This window comes from Maylandia zebra, linkage group LG12, assembly GCF_041146795.1.
Source record: "Maylandia zebra isolate NMK-2024a linkage group LG12, Mzebra_GT3a, whole genome shotgun sequence".
Classification (NCBI taxonomy): Eukaryota; Metazoa; Chordata; class Actinopteri; order Cichliformes; family Cichlidae; genus Maylandia; species Maylandia zebra.
In genome coordinates, this window is record NC_135178.1 from 24,180,969 (window position 1) to 24,206,616 (window position 25,648).

General features: G+C 37.6%; 1 protein-coding gene across 4 annotated transcripts in view; it reads left to right on the plus strand.

Moving 5' to 3' along the window:
* grid2 (glutamate receptor, ionotropic, delta 2) overlaps positions 1 to 25,648 on the plus strand; it is a 558,936-nt gene that overhangs the window by 103,612 nt on the left and 429,676 nt on the right. For all 4 annotated transcript variants that reach the window (XM_004547245.5, XM_004547246.6, XM_076890935.1 and 1 more), the window contains exon 2: positions 802 to 957. In XM_004547245.5, coding sequence (XP_004547302.1) covers positions 802 to 957 — 156 coding nt within the window. The remainder of the gene's footprint in view (positions 1 to 801; positions 958 to 25,648) is intronic.

Consider the following 25,648-nt stretch of genomic DNA (forward strand, 5'->3'; position numbering starts at 1 on the left):
CACAATTAGTGGCCCAGTGGATTCAGGGGATAAACTGGGTTGAATTGAGAGGCTAAAGAGAAGTAAAATAAGAAAAAAAAACATATGGTTAATTGTGTGTAACAGACCAAAGCATAGACCGAATCTCTGCTAGCCAGTCAACACCCCACATTGCCTCATTTGTCTGTCTCAGCAGCACTGCAGGTTGACATTTATTTTTATGACTAATTTAGTATTCACTAGTGGGAACTTTATCTGCCACTACAGATACTAACACACACCAGTTCTTCTTCCATTTCCCCTTGTGGGGCAACTGTTTTGTCTGAGTCAGTGCCCTACACTAGGTAGTTTTTGACACTGGAATGAACATTCATGTAAGCCCATTAGTCCCTTCTTTTTCATGCAGGATGCCAGAACAGGGGCTAAATACTTAAAGTCTATATTTCTAGACTTATTTGAAGCTGGTTTCATGAATGTGGGTAATATAATTGGTTAAATTTTGCTGCCTTTGGTTTCCAATACCAGCATTACAAGGCAGTTAGCCATTTAAAGAATGTAAATGAAGGAGATTCCCTGTAAACACATTACTAGCTATTTAGTGAGTAGTAGTGAGGTGGTTATATATTGGGGAACTCAAGCACAGGTGGAAAAGGCATCAGCGGCTTTTCTATAGGTAGGGTGAACACTAAATCCACTTGGATGGAATTATATTTTGAGGCATTTCTTTGAAGAATTCCCTTTGTAGATTACATACTTCAGAGTTCTGTAAAAATAACCCAAAAGATAATGCCTTTTTTGTTTCTTTCCTTCTTCTTCTAATAGGTGCCATCTTTGATGAGTCAGCACGGAAAGATGATGAGGTGTTTCGCCTTGCTGTGGCGGATCTCAATTTAAACAACGAGATTTTGGAGACAGAGAAGATCACCATCTCTGTGGAGTTCGTTGATGGGAACAACCCTTTCCAGGCTGTGCAAGAAGGTAGGGAGATAATACTGTGTTGTAACATTTATGCATTGCACCAACAGGACTAATAGAATGTATCTGTTTCAAATTGAAATATGTTTTTCTTAAATATGTTGATGCATGCTCAGTCATCCAGGTAAGGAAATCCCCAAAAAGTTGATTCTGTTCATCTGGACGTAGAGTTTTCTCCCACTGTAAACGCTACGTCCAGATGAACAGAATCAACATTTTGGGTTTTCTTAAATAGCTTTTCTTATATTGGCCTTATATAGGGATGGGTGTAATTCTGTGTTTGCTTCACATATTCTAAGTTACACGTTTGCTTTAAATAGATTTAAACAAAAAAAGGAATCATTTGTGTTTATTTTGATACCCCAGCTCCTTTTTTGATTTTCAAATAATCCTGAATTGTTTATGTAACACAGTTAAATACATGTATTAATTTCCATTTGATCCAATGCAGATTTAATTAAAAATGTGTAAAATTTGCAGTATTTCTACAGACAATCTTAGTCTTGTTATCATTTTAGAACTGAAACACATAAGCATGCGGTGCTTTCACAGTCATTTCAGCATTTTCCTGACCTATTCTATCTTAAGAACATGAACTGATTCATGTGGGAAAAAATAAAGATTTGAAAAGTTGGCCAACTTTTAAAAATATTTTATTTTTATTTTGCATTGCTGGCAGGCCTTTATGAGTTGACCTGCATCACAATCAGTTGAGGATATGAGGTTTTTTCCCTCTCTCTTTTTTGTTTGGGTTTCCAGCCAGTTTATTTAATTAAAATCTAGTTTGTAGAAGAAATTGACTCTGGAATGTTCATATTTTTAATCAGTGGACATTCTGAATTATACAACTTTTTTTCATCCATGTGGGCATTTATATTTTAATATTATAGCTGCTGGTTCACAAGCCAAACCAACAGGCTTGATTTTAAATTGGAATTCAATATGAAAGAATCACGTATAACTAAGCTTAGTTTGACTTGTTGACTTATCACTGGTAGTAATAAGAAACAGGATTCAGTGAGGGCTACTGGACGTTTGTGCTTTTTATATGAACAGAAACATTTACAAAATTATTAAATCTGAGCATGTTTTCAGTGCATATACATTTTTCAAAAGTTGTTACTTTGTTTTCCTTCCAAAGAGTCAGATTTTCTTTTAATTTTTCAGAGTGGCCTTTCCAAGGACATCCTCAGAGGAATGCCTTCATTTTGTTTGTTAGTTTGTTTGTTAAGCCACCAAACACTGATCTATGAATCATTCAAGCATAAACATCTCTCCCAAGGGATGAACCAGTTTTGTATCTACACTTAACAGACAACTTAGCAAATTGTAACTTTGGACACTATGTTACTAGCAGCCTGTCACAGAAACCCATCATTTGTGTAGTTGTTTTTGCTTTTTTTCTCCTTTCTTTTGTGCAATCTGTGAAGAATACAAAAAAGAGATAGCAAGATAGTTTGACAGGCATAAAATGGTATTTTTGCACTAACAAGGTGATTTCGAAAGAGCTATTACTGTAGCCCAAAACTTGCCACATTTCGGTGTGCTGGATACCCTTAAAAAATTAAGGAAACTGGACAAATGGAGAGAAGCTGGAGACCTGCAAAATTATTTACCAGGCGAAAGATGGGATTTGATAGACATATCTTTAAGAAATTATAATAACTTTAAAGAAATAACAAAACCTGACATACTGTAGGACCTGTATCCTGAAGCCTCATCAGAAATAGTCTCAATCAAGGGGAAACTGTCAAGAAGCCCTTTTTAAGGAAGGGAAGCGGGGAGAAAAGGCTGAGGTATTCCAAATTAACCTCAGCAACTTAACATTATTCAAGCAGTGTGGGATTCTTTTGTTGGTTTACCTGCTGATCACATGCTTAAACGCCTAGCAGCAACCCTTGTTCTCACCAATGGGCTCTGTAGCACAACATAAATTAAAATAACCCAGAACATCATTAAAAATAAGCAGAGAGAGAAAGAATGTGTGGGTGTATTAATTGACAGTGCCACAGGGCATACATGAACAAACATACACAGTGAGCACACCATAACATCATGCAAGATGTGAACAAATAAACATATACATTAACTTTAAGCTGGGGCTGCTGGAGATACGAAACAAAAGAACCCAAGAATAGCTTTCTTTATAAACATTTACCTTAAACTTTCATTATTTTTATTTAAAAATTAATCTTAAAGTCATCATCATTCTTTTTTAAACAGATGGCATTGTTGTTTAATGAAGAGTGCTGTGAAAAATTACAGGATGTAATTTAATGATGTGGACATTCAGTTCAGCTAAGCAACTTTGAATGACATGTTCACTTTATTGGTGTAAGCATTTGAATTCAGAAATATTGCAAAATACAAAATATAGAAATGAGGCAGAAGTATTGGCACTGCCTACATGACTAATGAGTCATCTGACAACAGGCTGTGTCACACACATTCTTTTCTACTACACTGTGTGAATTGCTAATCAGGACATTTGTCTAAATTGTCTAATAGTCATCCAAAAGCCTGTGCAATGTAAATAAATTCTCATCTATTGTCTTCCTCTCAGGATGTAAGGATTATGTGATTTTAGAAATGTCATGGTTGATTCACTCTTACAAACGTCTACTGTGTAGTACAAAATTCTTTCTATAGAACATGGAATTAACAAAATCCAACAATCAGGCTATCACGAGCAGATACAACTGCTGCACATATGGGCCAGTATCCATGATTTGGGAACCATTATACTGAGTTCAAGTTTTTCACAGAGAAGCTCGTATTTTGGCTCAATGAAATGGAAGTGAAATGGAAAGACAAACTGATCGTCACACAAGCATCCATGTGCCTGTGATCGTTTTTGACTGGCGGGCTGCCTTAGAATAAACAGAGATTTGATCAAGGCACAATAATGAGCAGGCACGAAAAGAAACAAACATTTTGTTGTAAACCATGTTTCACCCGTGTTTATGCCCTTTTAGTTTATTTGCTTCGTCTGATACTTGTGCATGCATTGTATTCGTATTTATATTTGAAATATACCTTAGAGTACACACAGCTGACTGTGATTAATTTGTAGTTTTGTTAAATTTACATACATTGTAATTGGGATGAGGTTCAGCCCTTCTCCATGACCCTTTATTCTACCAGCAGAAGAAGGGCAGTCAAGAAATTGCAGTAATTACATATTTAAAAGTGAATTCAGAGTGATCAAATGCATAAAGCTTTTTAATATTGCACGACAAAATTACTACTGATGATTTGCATTAATTCGTATTCCTTCTTTCAGTATTGGATCCCTTTTTTATTGATTAAAGAAAACAAGTGAAGAGGAGGGTAGAATGGGGTCAAAGTTAGAAACGTGAATAAAACAGAATCACTGTTCTCACTGCTTTGCAGGGTTTTTTTTAATTGACTTTAGAGATTTAAAAAAAGAAAGGGGAAAAAGCCCTGAATGGATTTCTAAGTTCTGACAGTTTACATGTTAGGACTTTGAATCCCTTCCATGATTTAATTAACTGATAATCAAATACAAAGAGCCCTATTATCAACATCCATTCACACACTTAAGTAAGAGCACACACACATAAAACATTATATTAGCTTTGGTGAAACAGAAAAGGGAAAAACAGAGAATACATCTGTGGGCTTGTTTGCATTTCACTCAAAACAGGCAGCAGGATTAATGCCCATAGCAAACAATGGTGGCCAAACTGTAAGTGTATCTCCATTTTAGAGATTCCCTCAGGGGAGTTTGTGTGGATGCATTGTATGTGCATGAGTGCATGTGCACTCGTGTACCTCTAAGAGCCTTGTTAAAGCTGTTGCTTTGATATAAGGGTCTACAGTGATGTTTGGCACTCAGGCTGTAATTCTTTGAAGTTCCAACCTTAGTCATTCCATTAGCTGGGCTCTACGTGCGTGTTTCTGCAATTGTTTCTTCCTTATTTATTTCAGTGAAACTGAGCAGCTTGAATCTCAAGTGTCTTATTTAGAATATTAGAACCATGTGAAATAAAGACTGAAGAGAGATGTGACAGCGCTCCAGGAGACTGCATTTGAATGCTTGCTCTTTGACCGGGCACACTAAGCCACCAGCATGCTTCTGAATCCTCCAATACATGTCTTTATTTGTCCTTTAGTGTTGCTGATAGTGCACATTTTGCATTGAAGACTAAATTAAATTGATCTTTTAAAATTTGGAATCTAATGATTACTGATTAATAACTATTTTGCTTCTCTCTCTCTGTCGCTCTCTCTTTTTCCCTACTTTCATTTGTACTGGCTCCTACAGGCCTCAGAGCCCAGAGCCCAGCCCTCAGTGTGTTGGTCAGTCTGTCCAAACTTGTGGGCACTGCAAAAAATGAAAAAATCTTCGCAGTCTTTCTGTTTCTCTGGTACTGAGCATACTGCCTGTCATTTCTCTGCCAGTCAGCCTATTCTTCTTCTGTTTGCCTGGCTGTTAGTGTAGCTGTGGCTGCTGAACTTGTCTATCAGCCTATTTGTCTGGTTAAGTAGTGACATGGTCGACCTTGCCATTGCCTGTTTCTCACATACTATAATTTAAATGGATTGGTGGTAATTTAAGTAGATTAAAAGTAGTGAATTACACTGCTTCAAACAGAAGTACTATTTAACTATGAGTTTTCTCTGTTATAAACCTTATAAGCTACAATTAGCAGATTTTCAGAAATTACTTATATGCATTTCACTTATCTTTTTGCTAACTTACAGTCCACTAATGAAAAATATTGGAATTTGTTGCCATATAAATTCAACATTTAGTGGCACTAAATTGGCTTTTCGTGAGGGATTTCTAAAGATAATTGACAATAAATGTCAAAACCTACTGCAGTCAGAAGTATGAACAGCAGCATAAACAACATGTCGTCTTTAAGGGCTAGATTTACATACATGAGCGTGGCAATTTGTACCTCGCCTTTCAGTCACTTTATGGCGCCAGTCTAAGTGTAATTAGCACCAGATTTGCAAAGGTAGTAGCTCATTATGCAGTCAGCACTTGGGACTCTCTCTAAGACACATTATGTGTCTGAAGCAGAGGGTGGTGGATGCAGTTCAGTAGAGGGATTAGTTGGAGATCACCAAGCTAAAAAAAAAAAAAAGTCATGATGTAATAATGCTGTAGGGCAGAAGGCTCAGCTGAATCTCAGATGTTTCACATCTTAGTGGAAGTGATAGGTTAAAGAAGCCAGGTTTATGATCAAAAGAAGCAATTTGCCAGATTTTAGTGATATGATATGATTATTATATGATATGTAAGATTTATAAACAAAACAAGTTGAGGTCCATGCTCTGCATCTCTTCTGTCTTTTGTATTATTAATTGATACAATTGTATTATGTATCAGTCATATATATACAATTTGGTTGATTTATTATCTTCATTTTTTATGCATAAAGACATATCACAAAATGCACCTCTTAGTCATTAGAGATTTCAGGTAGTTTAATTGAGTAATTTATTTTTCAAAGGTGTGACAAATTCTGTGACCCACAGTAAATCTAAGAAAGTAAATCAGTGTCATATTTAAAAACAGAATTTCCATGTTCTTGTACATAAATAGAGTCTACTATTAAAAAGGACTAAAGATATGTGTCTGTGAAGGTTCTCAGTCATCCAGGTCATCGTAGTCTAAGGAGCTTGGAAAGAAAACCGTCTGGACTTCTGTAAGTTGCTTGAAGACTTTTCAGAGTCTTTTCTAAGCAGAACATCCCAGTATACTTCAGACCCAGCCACACACTCAGACAAAAACTGGTTCATCCCAAAGACAGAACTACTAAACACAAACTTAACAACATAGTTTGTGCTGTACAGTGTAGCGAGAAATGCTTAGACCTCTACATTGGAGAGATCAAACAGCCACTTCATAAACGCATGGCACAACATAGACGAGCCACCTCGACATGGACTCAATGGTCCATCTGCATCTAAAGGACAAAGGTCACTCTTTCGAGGATGCCGTTGTTCACATTTTGGACAGAGAAGACAGATGGTTTGAAAGAGGAGTGAAAGAAGCCATCTATGTCCACTGTGAACGACCATCTTTGAACAGACCCGGTTTACGACACCAACTATCTGCAATCTATAATCCAGTTTTGAGATCCCTTCCCATCCTGGGGCTTTTGACCTCAGGAAATCACATGGTAGGGTGTGGCTAGGTTTCACAGCGGGTTCTCCTGAAACCTTGGCTGATTATGACCTACACCCGTTTTCACACCTTGACTCGTGTGATTAGGTAGAGGATCATTAGGGGGTCTATTGTCCCTCTTGGGGAAACACTCCCATAGGGCTTAAATCTGTGACTCTCCACCATTTGACCTTAGAACTGAAGAAGCTTTTCGGATGAGAAGTGAAACGTCTTCAAGAAACCAGACGCTTTTCTTTCCAAGCTCCTTAGACGACTAAAAATATGGTTTACGTTAGTTTGTTTCCATAGAGAGTGAATTCATTTTTTTTTTACTGCTACTAACTCCAAGATACATGTTGATAATACATGTCAAAGTCACAGCAAATATATGAGATAATATAAACCACAGTAGAGTATGCCTGCTAATTTTAATTGAGAGACCACCACATCTATGTCTAAATCTGCATCTGTGCCACAGTACATCTGAACTGCTGAAAGTAATCTCTAAGCCATAAAGGATAAGAACTTTTACAGCAAAGTGAGTTATAGAAAGATGGCACATGTCAGTATCTGCATCTCTAAAACTGTAGACCATTCTACAAAAGAGCTGCCAAAAAAGATTTGAGTCTCACAGAAAATTATGTCTTTGAATGATTTATTCAGATGATTTACTGCTCCCTTTGCCCGATGGCCGTGTGTGTGTGATTGTACAGAATTGTGTCAGAAGTGTGCAAAGTGGCTTGGATTTAATCACACACTTTCCCTCCCTTTTGCCATCCTGCGTGGCACTTAATTGTGGGTCTGCTCCTGTCACTTATATTCACATTTCACTCCCTACCCGATATCTCTAATTTCTATAGTCCATCCACAATAGACACTAGTTGTGGAACAGGTGGAGCTTTCTGTGGGGTGGGTTATTTGTATGTGTGTGTGTGTGTGTGTGTGTGTGTGTGTGTGTGTGTGTGTGTGTGTGTGTGTGTGTGTGTGTGTGTGTGTGTGTGTGTGTGTGTGTGTGTGTGTGCATGTCAGCCTACCCGTTCATGTCTCTATCGATTAAAGCAATGAGAATCACCTAATTGGATAACAGTCTATGGAAAAGTGGGGGGTGAGGAAATGGAAAGCAGAAGGAGACCACAGGATGGAGGGAACTCAATAGTTGTCTCAGCTTATTTTTCATCTCAGCTTAGTCTTGACACACATTGCACACAGCTGCATTTGCATGCACACTGCCACACACTGTGATTTAAGGGAAAGAAACAAATATCAAACCAACAAACAAAAAGAAACATAAAAATATTGTACCTTTTCTAGAAGGTGTGCAGAGTTATGACAGAGCTTGCCAGCATCACTGGCTAATATCTAAATAGTTTAGATAATTGAATCGCTAATATTTAACGTTAAATACTGTAATAGCTAATTATTTTATTTTATGTATAGAATGACTAATCTCATCACATGACTGCAAATGATCCCTCAATTATACGCACAGCACAGTAGACTGAGTACAGCATGTTAGCTGCTCTAAATATATGAGAAAATCTCCTCACTTCCCAATATCTCGAATGTTTTCCTAGAAGTCAAAATTCCCAAGCAATTCCCATGTTTTGTTTCCTGACACTTTGAATTTATTCATAAAGCAAAAGTCCTGAACATTCATTCCATTGTTGTTGTTTTTTTGCCTTTCTTTGTTTGATATTTTTTAGTTGATTGCGCATTGATTTTCTTTCAGTTTCGGACTGTTGAACAAACAAAAAGCTATTTGGCAATGTCACAACAGAGCTTTTAATTAATTATCTGACAATTTACACAACAGCAGATCGTGTCATACTTTTTACAATCTTTTTACATTAGTTTTCTTTTTAAAAATTGCATTTATTGTACCGTCAATCGGTTCTCAGACAGATCAGCACCGTGGACAGTGCCAAACCTCACACATTACCTTTTAGGCTTGCCTTGGACTTGTGAAAAAAATGGGCTACAAGCAATGAAAGGTTGCAGACACTAATGCAGTTGCTTCAAAGTATATTTGCGTCAACACTTGCACATATAGAATTAGCTTTAAAATGACAGTTTCTACATATTTCTCCATCAGTCTACATTGAATAATAAAATATTTGGCGCTATGTATTATTTTGCAAAGTTATTTTGTTTTGTGTGCCCTAATTATGCTTTCACGTGTATCTAGAATATGAGTAAAGTAGACTGGATCCTTGGCAAAATGAACAAGCCTTGGACACCACACTACATGTCCATGAGAAAAAATAAATAAATAAATAAATAAATAAATAAATAAAGGTAGCAAAAGTCTAGAGTAAATCGAGGAAACTGTGTAAAACTATTTTTTTAAGCTTTGATTCTTCATGAGAACACAGTGGCTTCCAAAACTAAGAAGAAGAAAGAATTGAATAGAATAAAATGGAAAAGAATTGAATAGAATAATCCTTTAATTGTCCCACAAGGGGAAATTTGGGTGTAACAGCAGCAAGAAAGACATATATACAAACAAACAGTACACAAGACACAGAACAGAAACAGACACAATTTTTGCATATTTACACAAAGGACAATGGTTACCAAAAACAGAGTACTGTACCATTATTAAATTAAATACAGATAAATTTTATGTAATTTAATAACGGTACAGTACTCTGTTTTTGGGCAAAAATCTGTTTTTGGTCAGAAATGGGCAAAGCAGAGTAAGAATGAAGGGTTTTGATAGAGGTGACCAAGTATGCAGAGATAGAACCTGTGCGAAGAACAGCCATGTTAGAACACTGTCTTGTTGTAGTGGTGCTTGACACAAAAAGACTTTTCATTATAAAGCATTTAACAACTGACGTAGTCATTTAACAAGCCTTTCTTAAGAACTCAGACACCGTGTGGGAAGGATTCTTTGCTCTGATAAGTAAAATATAACGATGTTTGGCAGAACTCCAGGCATTATGTCTGACATGCACCAGAGACTGCTCATTACCTCACTGATATCATCACTAAAGTCAAACATGATGGTGGTGATAGCATCATTCAGTAAAATTCCTTCCCAGTGGCAAGGATAAGAAGAATGGTCAAAATTTAATTTGCTTGCATGCAAATATTCTTGAAGAAAGCCAGCTCCAGAACACAGACAGTCTAAGATTGGGGCGTCAGTTAACCTTTAAAGTGAAGTTAAGTGATTTTTATAACACATTTAAAACAACGGGAGAACCAAAATATGCTTTCCAAACAGATTCATTTATTTTCCGGGTTGCCAGAAAAAAAAAGAAATTACAAAACATAGAACTCTCATAAGTATAATGAAGCAGCTCAGCAGTGAACAAAAACCATGCAGCTCCAACAGTGAGGTCAGCGTGAGTCAGGATGAGTCTTTGACTGTCAGGGTAATGGACTAATGGGCAAAAAGTCAATTTCATTAATTTAAAAGGAATTAAAGTGAAACATCCCTAAATGACCTTGCATCTTTTTTTTGTTACATCTTAACTTTCACATGATGTGAATCTGTTTTCATTAAAAACACCACCAAGAGTTCTACATTATATAAATGAATTCTTGCATGAATCTTATTTGCTTCTTGTTGGATTTTTGGTTACATTGCAAAGGTTAAAAATCTGATTAAACTTGGAATATGGTGGTTTCTGGGTAGAGAATAGCAAGATACATGACATGAACATGCAATCACATTTACAAGCTTTTACATAGTTCACAATCCCAATGTTGTTTAGCCTAAAAGATCATGGCAGTCTTTTTCCCCCAAAATATTTTCATGTGTTAAAATGACACAAGCTATAGTGGTGGAAATGTTTCAGCAGCAGTGAAGATTAATTAAACGGGATGCTAATGCAAAATAGGATGTGTATAAAAATTAGAAAATACGTCATCTTCTTAAGATCTTAATTAAAGTTTTAATGGATTTGAGTGACTAAAATATATTAAGAAGTTTTTTCATCTTTTCTATATATATGTTCTGACACAGAAGTCGTTGTGATTCACAGGAACGATGTGGTATAGTGCCAATGTCAGCATGAAGCAAATGCCTTTAGGGTGTGAGAAACATTTGACTGCATGAGCGTGTTGAGAATAACTCAATCAGACTTTGCCATGTTGATGAAGCAAAAGCCTGTACCACTATTATGGGACTTACCATGTATGTTTCATCCCAAATATTTTCATATTGTACCTACAATGTTTAATAATCATACATCTTTCCTTTTTTGAAGGATCCATTTTGCCCAGAATGCAACAAAGGAAGACTTAAATTCTGTAATCAGGCTACAGGCTATTTTGAATTTGTTTTCTGAATATTGCAGTCTTCTCCATCTGTAAAATATTAATCTGGCATTTAAATGATTTAGACAACCCCACACCCCTCTGTTGAAGTCTCAATATGTATTCCAAACATAATCAAGTGCAGAAGCATGTATGCCGTAGCACTCGACATTTGGTATAGAATTCAGTGATCTGTAACGTGCAAGAGGAGGGAATGGTATTGGATTTAGAACTTAAGGCTTCTTTATTTAGACTTTTTCGAAGCATGTTTTCACACCTGCACTATTCAGTCCATTTAAACAACTCTGGTTCATATTTACCTTTGGTGTGGTTCAAACATGGTAATCGCACTCGGGTGTGGACTAGGGCTGCTGCAAACAATTATTTTGATACTCGACTAATAATAATAATGGATTGCATTTATATAGCGCTTTTCGAGACCCTTAAAGCACTTTACAATTCCACTATTCATACACTGTTACATTCACACACTGGTGGAGGTAAGCTACAGTTGTAGCCACAGCTGCCCTGAGGCAGACTGACAAGCTAGGCTGCCATATCGCACCATCGGCCCCTCTGGCCAGCACGAGTAGGACACAACGACCAAGACAGACAGAGCTGGGGATCAAACCGGTAACCTTCCGTTTACAAGATGAGCTTCCCAACCCCCTGAAGCACAGTCGCCCCAATTATTTTTGTGATTAGTCAGCTAATCAGATCATGCATCCGTTGGACATAAAACGTACAGCTTATTGCACCAGCATGCTCTTACATAACTATCATTAGCTTACAGCTTGAAGTGTTTAAGGTATGTGCTAACTAAAAGTAAAGACAAGATGATAGTTTATTAAACTTTTAATGAAATTTGCAGGTTGTCTCGGTGGAGTTTAATAAACTCAGCCATCTGCTCCTTGCTCACTAAAATATAACAGGACACTGGAGTAAATTCTCTACCATCTCACATTTCTGTTTAATCAGTTTTCTGTTTGAAGTTTATTCAGCTGTGTGAAAACTATAACTTTAATCTGAGTCAAACCGATTTACTCAGGAACAAATAAAACACTGAAAAAGTTATCTAAGTGACTTAAATATCATGTTTAACCTGAGAAAAAAAGGGGTTTGAAAACGGAGTTCGCTGTTCTTGCCGGCTCTAGTGAACCTTGACCTCCCGGTCAGCTATCAAGCTGGTGGGTAACAGACGTCTTCGAAAACGTCGGAACACTTTTGCAAATATGTGACATCTTGATAAATCGAGCACATATTTGAAGTCTACACACCTACATTCTCATCTACAAATATCTTAAAAGTTTACTTTGTGACCCAGAAAGAGTAATATTAAAACTAAGTAGCTGCAGCCATTGTTGGATACTGGAATTGGCTGGGCTGCGCTATGAATTCTGGGATAGGTCGGGCCACAAAGGATACACCCGACCCATCCTTCAAATCTGGGGAAAAGGAGTTGCATTTTGACATTCGTCAGGTTGCTGTGATGTAATCAACCTACAAATGCGGCCTGCGAAGGATGCGGCTCCTGAATTTGGACACAGCTACAATACCGGAGACTGCTTCTTCTTCTTCTTTGGCGTTTAACGGCAGCGGGCATCCTTGTAGATGCTTTGCTGCCATCTTCTGTTTCCGTCTGTTATTACACTCTTAAATCCTACTACTTATTCCTGCGTCTTTCAGGATCTTACAAAGCTTCAAACGAGATGTCGACTATTAAATTAGTCATTGATGATTTTGATAGTCGAGTGGACCAAAACAACTACACCAAGACCCTTTGGAAAAGGTGGTCTCAATCGAGTTCCAGACTAACTCCAGAGCAGTTTGTTTGAGAGTCCAACCTGATTACCGGGGCTATACTGCAAGTTTGAGCTAAATGCCTTCCCCCAGCCTGGTATACTTTGCATTTTGGCATGTGGAACCGTACTATAAATGTGCAGAGTACTCAAAGTGCTTGATGTTGCCCAAATAAATATAAATTTGAGGACAAAATTCAATGACATTCCAGAACTTGTCACTTTTTTTCTTGTATATACTTTTTTGCTCCCACCACAGACACATCTAGCCAATAAGTAGACTGAACGTTCTCACATGGTTTGTAGTGATGCATTTTGGTTCACTTTCAATTCACTTGAAGTTTTCTCTGTGAATAGAAACCAAACTATAGGAAAAAGCAACCATTTTACAAACTCTTCCACCAATTCAGACCAGAGTAAATAAGGTATAGGTGTGAAAATGCACTAAATCTCAGAAATACGGTTCAACCTTGTGGTTACGGTTGAACTGTTGAGTCATCGTGCTCATTAACAAACATAGTATTAAATGGAAAATGTTTTTCACGTTGAATGTTTCTAGTTAAAAAATTGCATGTGATACAAATCTTGAAGCTAATTTTTCAAACCCTGATTATTTTCCTAATTTCATGTAAACCTGATATGGAAAACAATCAATTCAATACAAGGCGTAAACAGCTCGTGCTTTAAATTAGCACCCGATGGAGGTATTTCCCTTCTCACCCCTGGGAGGGGTTAGCGATCCTCGCTAATCACAATTCATTTTAATTATCTCTTATGTGTGGCTAAAATCTGAGCCATGGGCCTTTGCAGAGCATTTACATGGCACAGTAGTTTAATTTATTTGTCCTATGTCTCATGTTTTATGCAGGTTAAAATAATAATCCACAATAATAAAATAACTTATCATCTTAATTGACCAGATATTTATAGTTTCCTGCCTTCCTATAATAGATTAAATTGATCTGCCATGAGAAGGCAATAAAAAATCCTGCCGTGATTCACTTTTATGACGAAGTATTTACATCCTTCCTCATATAAGTGATAAACAAGTCCTTGCTCAAAAAAAGCAATCTTTTTCAGCATTAGCATTATTTCATTTAAGGCTACATTTGATTAATACAACAACAATTCAATTTTCCTTCAATGACATCATCTAGGAGGTGCATTTAAGGCTGCTAATACAAAATAATATAAAATGTACTTGATTCATTTGAGGAGTTAATTATGTATTTTTTGTGTATTGTTTAAATTGCAAACTTTGTCCTTAAAATAAATTTTCAAGTGTCAAATAAAGGAAGTGTTAATGCTCATATTTAGGCGCCTTTTTTGTTGAGTTGTGTAGACTGTGAGATCGTGTTTATTCTCACTTTAAGTGACACTTTATTCAAACTAATGAGTGCGCTCATCTCCTATATGATATGGCAAAACAATCTGGTTGGAAAAGCAAACGCTGGCTCTCAGAAAAGACTTCAAACGCAAAATGAAATATCTCCTACTTTTAGTTATACCTTCTTATTTAGGCTTTATAAGAATGCAGTGTTCTGAATATTGCATAGTTTGAACAAAGACTGTTATTGAAAGCTGGTGAGTTGCTTTTGTGCATTACGGAGCCCTTCACTCAAACGCTAAAAAAAAAAAACAAGGAAAAAAAGTTGTTTTGTCTTCAAAGGTAGTTTAAAACTTCATCTATGGCAGAAATGCAAAAGTGTTCTAGGTTATATTTTCTGTTCTGACATCTTTTAGTAATGTTCTCATTTGTTGTTCTATATCACATAGACTGTCATATCTACACTTTGCTGCATTTGTGTACTGGCTTAGTATTGTGCTTGCATCAGTTTGACATGCAAGGCAGACTTACACTAAGATTATAGAAAAGAAACCGGAGGTGGCAAAATTACAGACTTTCTTTACATCAGTAGAAGTACAGAAGTACAGACATGTAAAAAAAATACTCCACTAAAAGTTGAAGTAGGGAAGCAACTTTTTTACTCAAGTAAAAGTGCCTGCTCTGAAATGTTTTCAAAGTAAGAAAGTACAAAGTAGTTACTCGAAGGACAATTCTACTAACCATTTTTGTACAAAGGCACAATCAGCGAAAGATAATTTTAAAAATGAACTATTTTCTGTTGCCTGCGTAGTAGAGGGTGACTTTGCCTCCACACCAAACAGTAAAATGATTACAGTCAAGGGTTAAAGTGGGATTCAGCAGGTGGGGTAAATCCCAAGCTCTGTGTAGTGGCTCAGCACAGGACAAAGAATTATAACTCACAATTATTTCTAACAAGAGTGCCAGCAGATTGTCTTGGTGTACATGATGTGATTAGCTGACCTGCTCTTCTTTGTGGATTTACACAACTGAATTCGATGAGATGTACGCAGTTTGACATGTTGCCTGATGTCCATCTCATACACTGACACTACACTAGCTTTATACAAGACAGTATATATTTGGTATAAAATTGGAATTCAGTGAATTAATATAAACATCATGATATTAAATGCAAATTCATCTGTGCTACACTTGATGTAACCTACATCGGACCATGAGCACCACAGCCAGTCCAACACAGAACATACATACATAAATTATCAGTATGCATAATTTACAAATTGAATATGTAATTAAAATGATAACATTACATGTAAGCCTTAAATTAACAGTTTATCAGTGTAACTGTCCAGTCCTTAACTATAAATCTAACCTCTTCTTCCTCTCCTGTTCTGTCATTGTTCTCCATCTCTGAGTGACATTAGCTCAATCTCTTCATGCTTCCTCCTTTTTTATAGTGCTAGCTAGATCCTGAAGTACCGCAAATGCAACTTACGGACACCTGCACCTCTTCCGGCCCACTTTCACTTCCGAGCATAAACGCTATAAATGATACTTGTAAACCTAGTAACGAGTCTGTTTTGAAAATGTTAGGAGGATAAAGTAGAGATATTTGATTAAAAATGTAGGGAATAAAAGTAAAAAGTTGTCGGAAAAATAAATACTCAAGTAAAGTACAGATACCTGAAAATTATTCCTAAATATAGTAACAAAGTATTTGCACTACGTTAATTTGCAACTCTGATAGAAACTGACACCCGCATCATTTATTCTTATGCCCCACTGTCCTCCTTTCCTTCCTTCTTCCACAGATGGATGGATGTTTTTATCCATCCTCCGCATTCTGTCTTCATTCTCCAATGAAAATGCACAGAGCAGTCAGCTGCCATAGAGACCAACGAAATCTCTTTTTCTGAGGCCCTTCCATCACTCAGAGCTCAGATGACCTCCTCCTGTTTGCCATCCTGTCTTGATTTGTCCATTTATCCAACTGCCAAACAAAAAACTGTATACACAGTGAAACATACACCTACACAGATCCACTTATACAGAGGACATGGTGGCTTTCGTGATGCACTGACATTTCCCAGCTCATTCTTCTTCGCTAGATGTATCCGTTTGTCTGTCTGCTGTAGTAATGGCTGAATTTCAAAGATGTTAACATCTCTCTTCTTTAATCTTTATCCGTTCCCATCATTTTTTTCCCCTCATCTCTCTTTTCCACTTTATCTTTTTCTCTTTCAATCTTAGCTTTATTAAGTAATGAATGGCAATAATTCAATTAACCTCCTATTTAATCATGGGTGGGGGTGGAGGGTATCCATGGCAACGCTGACATTTTACAAGAGGCAGTTTGATGTTATTTTGTGCGTGTGTGTGCGGAGTCCAGCAGCTGACAGCTGGGCACAAACTAGTTCCAACCAGACTTTTGGAGCTTTGAGTAATTTATATGTTGTGTGTGTGTGTGTGTGTGTGTGTGTGTGTGTGTGTGTGTGTGTGTGTGTGTGTGTGTGCTCAATTGGTGGTAGGTCTGTTGATTGGTTGGTAGATAGAAAGTGTCATTTGAATAGAAGTCAGAAAGAGAGGACTAGGTTTCCTTCCTGCCCCTGCTGAGCATTGACCAATGAAAACTCTCTTTTCCTCTACTTGGCTGCTTGACAGCCAACTTCCCCATTTACAAAGTTACAAAGTTGTCTTTGTCTTCACGGTAGATGGGGAAAAGATGACTGTGAAATTATTTTGCTGTAACTTCTCTTTTCAAGTTAGCACTCAATAGCAACGCTCCCCTGGAGGGACATCATAATTTCCCTCCTCTGCACACAGTGCAGCACAGTCTAGCAACTGGCAAAAAATGATATTGATCCTTGGTCATAATACACTGTGACATATCTATGAATAACCCCAATCCAACACCCATTTTATATGAACAATAAAGCATGTTGTATTGGTGTAGATGTCACTGTTTACCGTGGTTACTTTGCTAAACTTTCAAACACATATCACTACAATTACATTAAGAGGTATTAGAACTAAGTAATTTGTAACTCTGACAGCATTATTTATATCTTTTTACCAGTAATACCAGGGATGTAAGTCATTCTCCTATTTTTGGTGTGAAATAAGAGAGTCTAGGACTTGTTACTAAATCCAGAGTATGCCTGGGAGAAAAATGAATAAACAATATTTTTTGTTTAATATCCTAGGTAGCTTTGAAACACAAAAAATGTTGGCATAAAGTTAAGGTTTCTCTGTCAAAGAGCCGTATCCTGCATCAAGAAAAAAGGAGACCCAACTAAATGGGAAAGGAGGTCATATTTGCCTTTTTAAGCTCGCCAAACATACTGTGAGAGTACCGATGATAATATTGCCCAGAGTACTTTGTGCATTATTTCTTACTTTCTTCATATTACTGCATTTAACTAATATGTCTACATACTTTCCTTACAGAGTTGGAGAGTATTCTGATTTTATCGTAGTATATCAGTTTTAAGATGTTTAGTAGAATTGGCCAACACTACCAGTTCATTTGTTTCCTTTTTGATATCTATTAATTTGCATGCTAAGTTTATGGATATCAAATACACTTTGTTTTAAGAATATTGTAGTATATTTGAATCATTAGCCCTGGTCACTCCTTTAACCATTTGTATCCCAGCAGAATTCTATTATCATGTTCCAGAATCCTGAGAGTCTGGTAAGGTAATTCATTAGTAATGAATTTAGTTTAAAAACTATTGAAATGTGTAATTTTTGAGTTTTGAATTTGAAGACTGAAATGACCCACTCAAACTAGGCATTACCATTTAAGATTTTACATAATTTTACACCTCTTTCTCCTCTCCATCTTCATTTGCCTATTCCACTATTGCTCTTTTCTACCTCATCTCCACCTCCCACTCTTCCTCCTGAAGCCTCATGTTTTGAACTAAAATCAGGGCTTTACCACAACAAACATGTATAAAACACTGTTTTCCCCTGATATCATTACAATTACTCTGTGTCAGCAGATATGGGATCCTCCACTGTCTTGAAAGGCGCTTTTAAATAAAATGTATTATTATTAATTCATTCATTTATTAAAATGCTGGATGTCTCTGGCTATTATGGGGATGGATATGCAGAGCAGGCGGCTGCAGCCATTATGGGGTGCAGAGGGTTAATGATTTTCATTGGACTGAACATAGCTTTAACATTTCATTGTCATTTTATGCAGCAAGCCACATTATATCTGACTGCTCATCTCAGCTCTTGGGAGTGCATTACTTTCTAGACATTAATGTCTAGACTTTCTAGACAGTTACACATTTTTCAGACTCTGTGCTTCAGAAAAATTCACTTTGAAATAAGACATGGACTTGTGACCAATAGTGTTAAACATTCAAGAAAATTAGATAGATACACATGACGCTATTCAAAGTCATTGTTTTGATTTTTTGTGGAAAATTCTGTAAAGAAATACAGCAGATGTTTTCACCTTCCCGGGTTTCTATGTATTTAAAAGAATATATATATCTACAGTTCAGTTCTTCACTTAAAACTCAGATTAAAATTTAAAGCTTGGAGCTTGATTTTGAGCTTGATAATGAGCATTAAGGATGCTGATCTCTAAATACTCTCAAGTAGAGACTGAATCAACTTAGCATTGTTTTTATTTATTTGTTTTTGTATTTGTCTGTTTTCTTAATGTTATGATCATGTGCACAGAGACTTAGACAAATACTGGCACAAGCTTATAAACATGTGCAAATGTCATAACAGCAAACTAGAATCGCTATGCAGCATGAAAAGTCCCTGAAATAGCTTGAGACGGTGGAGTGCTGCTTCACCAGTGGACAAAACCCTTAATAAATTGCTAAACAGCACTGATACAGTGTGGCAGCACAAGTGCCCACACATCAACACACATAAACACAGTGCTACTCATAGCTACCCAACTCTAATGCTTTGTGTTTTTATCAGAGTCCCCCCCCCCCCCCCCCCCCCCAAAAAAAAAACAAAAACAAAAAAACCCAAAACTCCGTCCTGATTTGATTTGATGCTTTTTGGAAATAAAGTGCTCTTTTTTGGTCTCACTGCTTTTTATTCTGCCCAATTGAATTCAAGGTACTACTGGCATCAGAGCTGACTGCATTACAAAAATCAAAAACAAATAATCAACGTGATTCAGGCTATGAATTTTATCCCCATTACACCTGTCAGTGTCTTCACGTCTGTTCATGGAATTATGTGTTCGCACGTGCACGCCCTCACTGAAACCCTTACACACACACACACACACACACACACACACACACACACACACACACACACACACACACACACACACACACACACACACTCCCTTTATCTTTACACAGCTTTGCCTGCTGCCCCCTCTGTGGCCACTGCTGTTGTGATTTTGGCTTTCTTCCCTTTTTTTCTTTCTTCTTCTCTCCTCATTTTCATTTCATTTCATTCAGTTACATTCAGTGTTGCTTCCAAAATAGAGACAGAGGAGCGACTGGCTGACAAATGAAGGCGAGAAACAGGTGAAATAACAGGTGGAACATGATGTGCGGTGTTTCTTTTAAATTCAATTTTGAAATGATAACAATTCATACTGAAATTATGCCTCAGTCTTGTTTGAAACTCACGTAATCTCACGCAACTTCTGATATTTGCAGCTGCGTCAAGAAAAACGTCAACCCCTCCTTTCTACTCCTCTATTACAGCTTTTCTCTTCTCTCTGCCAAGTTTTAAACTCTGCCATTTCACCCACAGGGAAACTATTTCACGCTGATGATTGACACGCAGTTGACAGTCTGTCAGTAGGACCGCTAATTTACCATAGTGGAAGCTAAAACTGCTCTTTCTCCATCACAAGTGGCTGACGTGTGTAAATCATGTGGGTGAAACTGGTTGAGAGATTTGAAAATAGGAGAGCGTAAAGGCGAGGAGCAGAAAAGAGACCTAACAAGGATATTTGGTCTGTTTTTTTTAGGCAATAAGTGGAACCATTACTGGCAGCTCCCCAGGGAATGGTTGCGCACATGCCCACCTACAAACAACAGTGTTAGGGTCACAGAGGTGAATGTGGAGAGAAGTGAGGTATACGAAGCACTTTAATGAAATGCTCGGAACTGCCAATGCAGTGGCACTGGCCCTAGTCAAGCACTTAAAGAGATAGATAGGGAGAGTGTGATATCCATTCATGAGAGATGAAATCAGAGAGAGATGCACAAAGCAGAAAAAAAAGAACAAGAAAATAAGTTTCACCCCCTGTGGTTTGAAGAAGAAAATTGGGAAAGGGGAAGGTGAATAGGGAATGTGCCCAGAGGAAATGAGCTATTTGACTGTTAAATTGTCTATTCTTCATGCACTTGGAGCCCTCCTGGGTGAAGATGTCAATAATGACTGAAATGTCAGCTCCACATGAAACATAATGTGAATACAAAGTCACTTGTGGCATTTTTTTTTAAATTCAGCTTTACTCCAAGTGACATAAGTGCTAAAATATCCTTTAACATTAGCTCAGAAACTTGAAGCTGCACTAATAAGTACATTCACTCTTGTCCATGTACAAAGAACAGCAGATGAAAACAGGATGTCAGTATCGCACAAATTCATTAAAGTCCAAAACAAGTCCTCTTTTTTTTAGTTTGGTATTATCTGCGCCATCTTTTTTCTCCTCAATTCTTGTACACGGGTGCAAAAGGCACACAATTTTCTTTGGCTTTATCTTTTCTTTTTTTTTCAACTCTTACTGTACATTTTTCATCGTGCTTGCAGTCCTTCATTTCAAGGTCCAAGCCTCCAGTATGCCTCAAGCAGACCTCATGAGGTCCCCTTGAACAAAAACCTTGATATCTTTATCCTTCATTTATTGTTACGGACTGTAATTCTAAGCCTTAGCTTCTGGCATAAATATAAAGCCCTTAAGTCCAAAGGAAATTGTTACATTACTTCTGAGAGTTATAGTGCAAATAGCTCTCATATTAAGTTATATATATTTTTCCCTTGGGGTGAATCTCATGTATTACATATTAAACTAGTGCTTTATTAGTCATTACCAAGGTAAAGATTTCTGATTTGATGGGTTAGAAAAGGTATATTAATAGATTACATTTATATTTATTTATCTCACTTTCAGGTCCATCAATGTACTGCATCTTTGATGAAACTGCATACTAAGATGCTGGGTGCCATTCTTTGTCTACATACAAGAATAGGACATTTATTCTTTTGTCTAGTTACACCCTCTTTATTGTTCTTTCATTAATTTCACCATTCTTTCTCTTTAAGGGGACAAGGTGGGACCGAGCAAGTGTTCGAAAATTTCCGACAAAATAGATTGAGCACTAGATAAATCTCTGCAGACAGCTCCCTTCTTTCCCTCCCACAGGCAGGCAGGCCCGGAGCCACACAGGCATAAAGGACAGTGTTTATAGACAGGAGAAAGCACTTAGTTCCTCCTTCACACCTTTTAGCCAGAAGGTCTTCTGAGAGTCAGATAAAGAAAGAGAGACCAGTAGAAGGAGAAAAGAAAGAAAGTCAAGATAGAGGAGAATAACAGGGTTAGAGAGGTTATAGGAGGTAAACTGTGAGAATAAAAGGGGTGTGGTTGTCTCTTTCTGGGGATGAGAAAAGAAAAGACAAAGTGAAAGGAGATGAACAGATGGGTAGAATAGAAGAAGAGAAAATTAAAGGAATGAGAGCAGCACTGACAAGTTAGATGGGAGAGGCCAGAAAAGACATGACAAAGAAAGAGGAGAGGAAGCAACAAATGAGGGGAGGTAAGGACAGGGTTTAAGTTAACATGTACTGCCAGTTAGCTTTGAAATGTGAATCCACGAGTCTAGCTTCATGAATAATGGGATTGGGGCATCTAATCATCTTAGTGGCTGAAACAGTGAAATAAGAGGTCTTAATGGGTCATGAGAAAGGAGTTAGGAAAAAAAGTAAGCTGTAGCAAATGCTCAAAGTTAACAATAAGTACATGATACTCTGGAAGTTAAAGGCAGATCAGAAGAGGATGGCAAATAAGAGCAGCAAATCTAAAATCAAAGTAAAAGTTGGCCGCTATAAAAAGCTGAGGGTTGTTTGGAAGGTTGGCTGGCATTGACAAGCAGGGAGGAAAGTTTAAATAACAAAGAAAAGTAGAGAAAGATGCCTGAATAGTTGGCTAGTGACACTATTTTCTTGGTAAGATTACTGAGCGGGTGATGTAGGAGCTTTGAGGAAGAGACGAGAGGTGTTTCCACTGGGTGAAAAGTAACAGAAGAAATGGATTTTGGACAAAAGCGTAAACATTTAAAAAGGAGGAAAGAGTGGATGATTGTGGAGAAAAGATTGGCAAAGGAGACTAGATTGACAGCAGAGAGTTGAGGAGAGGACAAGAGGATACACAGTGTTTGATGTGTATTACCATGGGACCAAAGCAGTTAGAGCTCTCTGATATGTTGTCTGTTGAACACAAATGGCTTTCTGATTTTTCTGTGTATGCGCATGTTCTTGGCAGCCATCAAGCTGCGATTTTTATCACAAATTTCCTTTGGGAAATATGTGCCTGGTGTAAACCGTTCTTAAAAGGAAGGCTGTCATCTATTTTGTGTGAAATAACCTTGTGTAATCACTAATTCATTCATATTTTATAACTGCCCTGTGGAGACCACAAGCACTTAATGGAAGAGGGGTTTTTTTGGACCCACAGAATGTTTTTGTGCTTGTGATGTCAGCCACCTTTGCCAGCTGTCCTCATTTATTTTGTATTTGAGCACCTGTAGCTTTAACATCTTGTTGACATCCCGTGCTTATTACACTCCAAGATTCTGGAAAACAACATGTTTAAAGTAATTGTCAGCATACAGAACTAACTGCAGAGATGACAAGCAAAATTAAATGGGACCATGTTGATCTAAGTGAGCAGCCTTTTACTCATCTTCATTTAGCTCAAAGTGACTAAGGTTTCATTGATTGAAGTAAACATGAAACATTTATTTAGACTGTGAAAGTCATAAAAATTCTTGATATGTAATCCCGACTAGTCTAGGATGAGGGCTAACTGGAATTAATCAGGTCTGTGGTTTGATTTGTAAATTGGTGATAGCCTGTGATAGTTTAAAAGCTACCTTGGGCTCATAGCTGGACTGGCCGGTATGGCCGATGGTGGTTTTTCGTTTTTATGGTCCGATGTTTTTTTTTTTTTTTTTCCGTAACGGTATAAACACTGAAAAGTGGTGGATTGGCCAGATGCTGGGAGATGTGTAAAAATAACTCAGTTGTTTGGTGGTGGCTATTGCGGAGCTTCCACAGATTCAGTAACATTAGCAAGTGGTGGAGGCCAGCAGATGCAACATGCTGGCAGGTGGATGACGGAAAGGCAGGAGGAGCAGAGACCCAAGGCGGTGAAATGAGCTTCAGGTAAGAAGTTATGACCTGCAGTCTATCTGGGTCAGACATAAGTTTAGGTGTATTTTATTTTACAATAACTCGTAGTGTGTGCTAACTAGCATGACAGAGTTTCTATACTGCTGAGCGGATGTCGCGCTAAACAACAGCAGCGCGTTTAAGCTTGATCAGCTGTTGTTAGAATTTATTTAATATTAATTTCTAGTATCAGCTGATGTTTGCTGGAGCCACAGCTGTAAAAGCTGCTGGTCGTGATATCGGTTTGGTTATCTGGTGAGAGGGAAACATGAAGATGAAACCAGGAGATGTTCTTACTGAATCATCAGAGCTGAACAGGTGATGGAGAAACAGGTTTACCTTTTAGGTGACATGAATGAGTTGAAGGGAAGTTATGAACTGTTTCTGAGAGACAAATAACACCAGGATCCTTTTTTATGTAGCTGACAGCTGGTAACTGTGCAGGGGCGGATCTAGCAAAGTTTTGCCAGGGGCCCAGGTAGGGCATTAACAGGGAAAGGGGGGCACAAAGAAATACTTTTCTTTCTTATTGTCATTTAAAATGTCTCGCTTTTAACAAATATTTATCTGAATCTTACAACAAACGTATTCATCTGATGTAAAATGTGTAGAAATCCATTATTGTACATAGGAATTTATTTTAGGGTCCCATCATAATTTCGTCAGAAGTAGCTAAGTACTGTATATGATGCCAGTATTTTCCCACATTTTCTAGATACTGTACCAGTACTGTGTGTAAAATGCCCTCAAAAAGTCAATTAAGTTTTATTCTTTCTCACCTGTCTTTCTATCTCCTTTCACTTTTTAAAGGTTGCCATGTTAGAAAAAATATTTTGCCCTGCCGTGCTGTTTATTGATGTGGCAAATGAATGGTTTATGAAAATATATCTAAATCTGTCATCAGTAATCAGTAATGATCATGTCTCACCTCTAGTCTTCTCTGTCTTAATTTCAGGTTTTCACCATATGCTGTAGATAGTTCAGGAGGTTAACTCGACCAAGCAGTCTACTTTCGGGTACTGTTTAGAATACCAGAATAGGGAGGATGGTGTAGGTTTAAGTTTATTAGACTGATACATATATACCAACAAGACAGTGTACATCACTGTGACAACAGCGTTTGTTGGTGGGCCGGTCTCTAGTCAAAATGCCCGGGCCAATTTTTTGTCCCAGTCCAGCCCTGCTTGGGCTGCTCCCTTGTAACAAGGGGTCTCCATAGCGAGTAGCTCCACATGTTTGATTTGGCGGCGTTTCACACAGATGCTCTTCCTGACACCACTCCAAAAGGGATTTGTGTCTCTGGTTGGAATTCAATCAGCAACCTTTTCTTGTCACTAGTGATTGTATACTATAAGTAAATAAACAGTCCTCTATAGATGTCTTTAGTTTTTTTGTCCACTCTCTTAACTGCTCACCGAACTCAACTTGGAGTGTGGCTGGAGTCTCTCCCAGCTGTCACAGGCAGGGTACACTCTGGATGGGTTTCCAGTCCATTACAGAGCTTTAGATTAACCCAACACACACTTCTTTGGACTGTGAAAGGAATCCAGGAAAAAAAAAAAGGGGGGGGGGGATTAAATGAGCTAGGTCCAAAAACAATGTTTCAACATGGGACATGAGCATGAGCCTCCTGGTTAAAGGTCCTGTGTTTAATCTGCACTGCCACCTTGCCCCTGCCCTTCCAGTGGGGACTTCATTTAAATTTATTCCGCCTCACTAAGAGCACATTGGTAATTTTGAAAACACCCTCTTTGT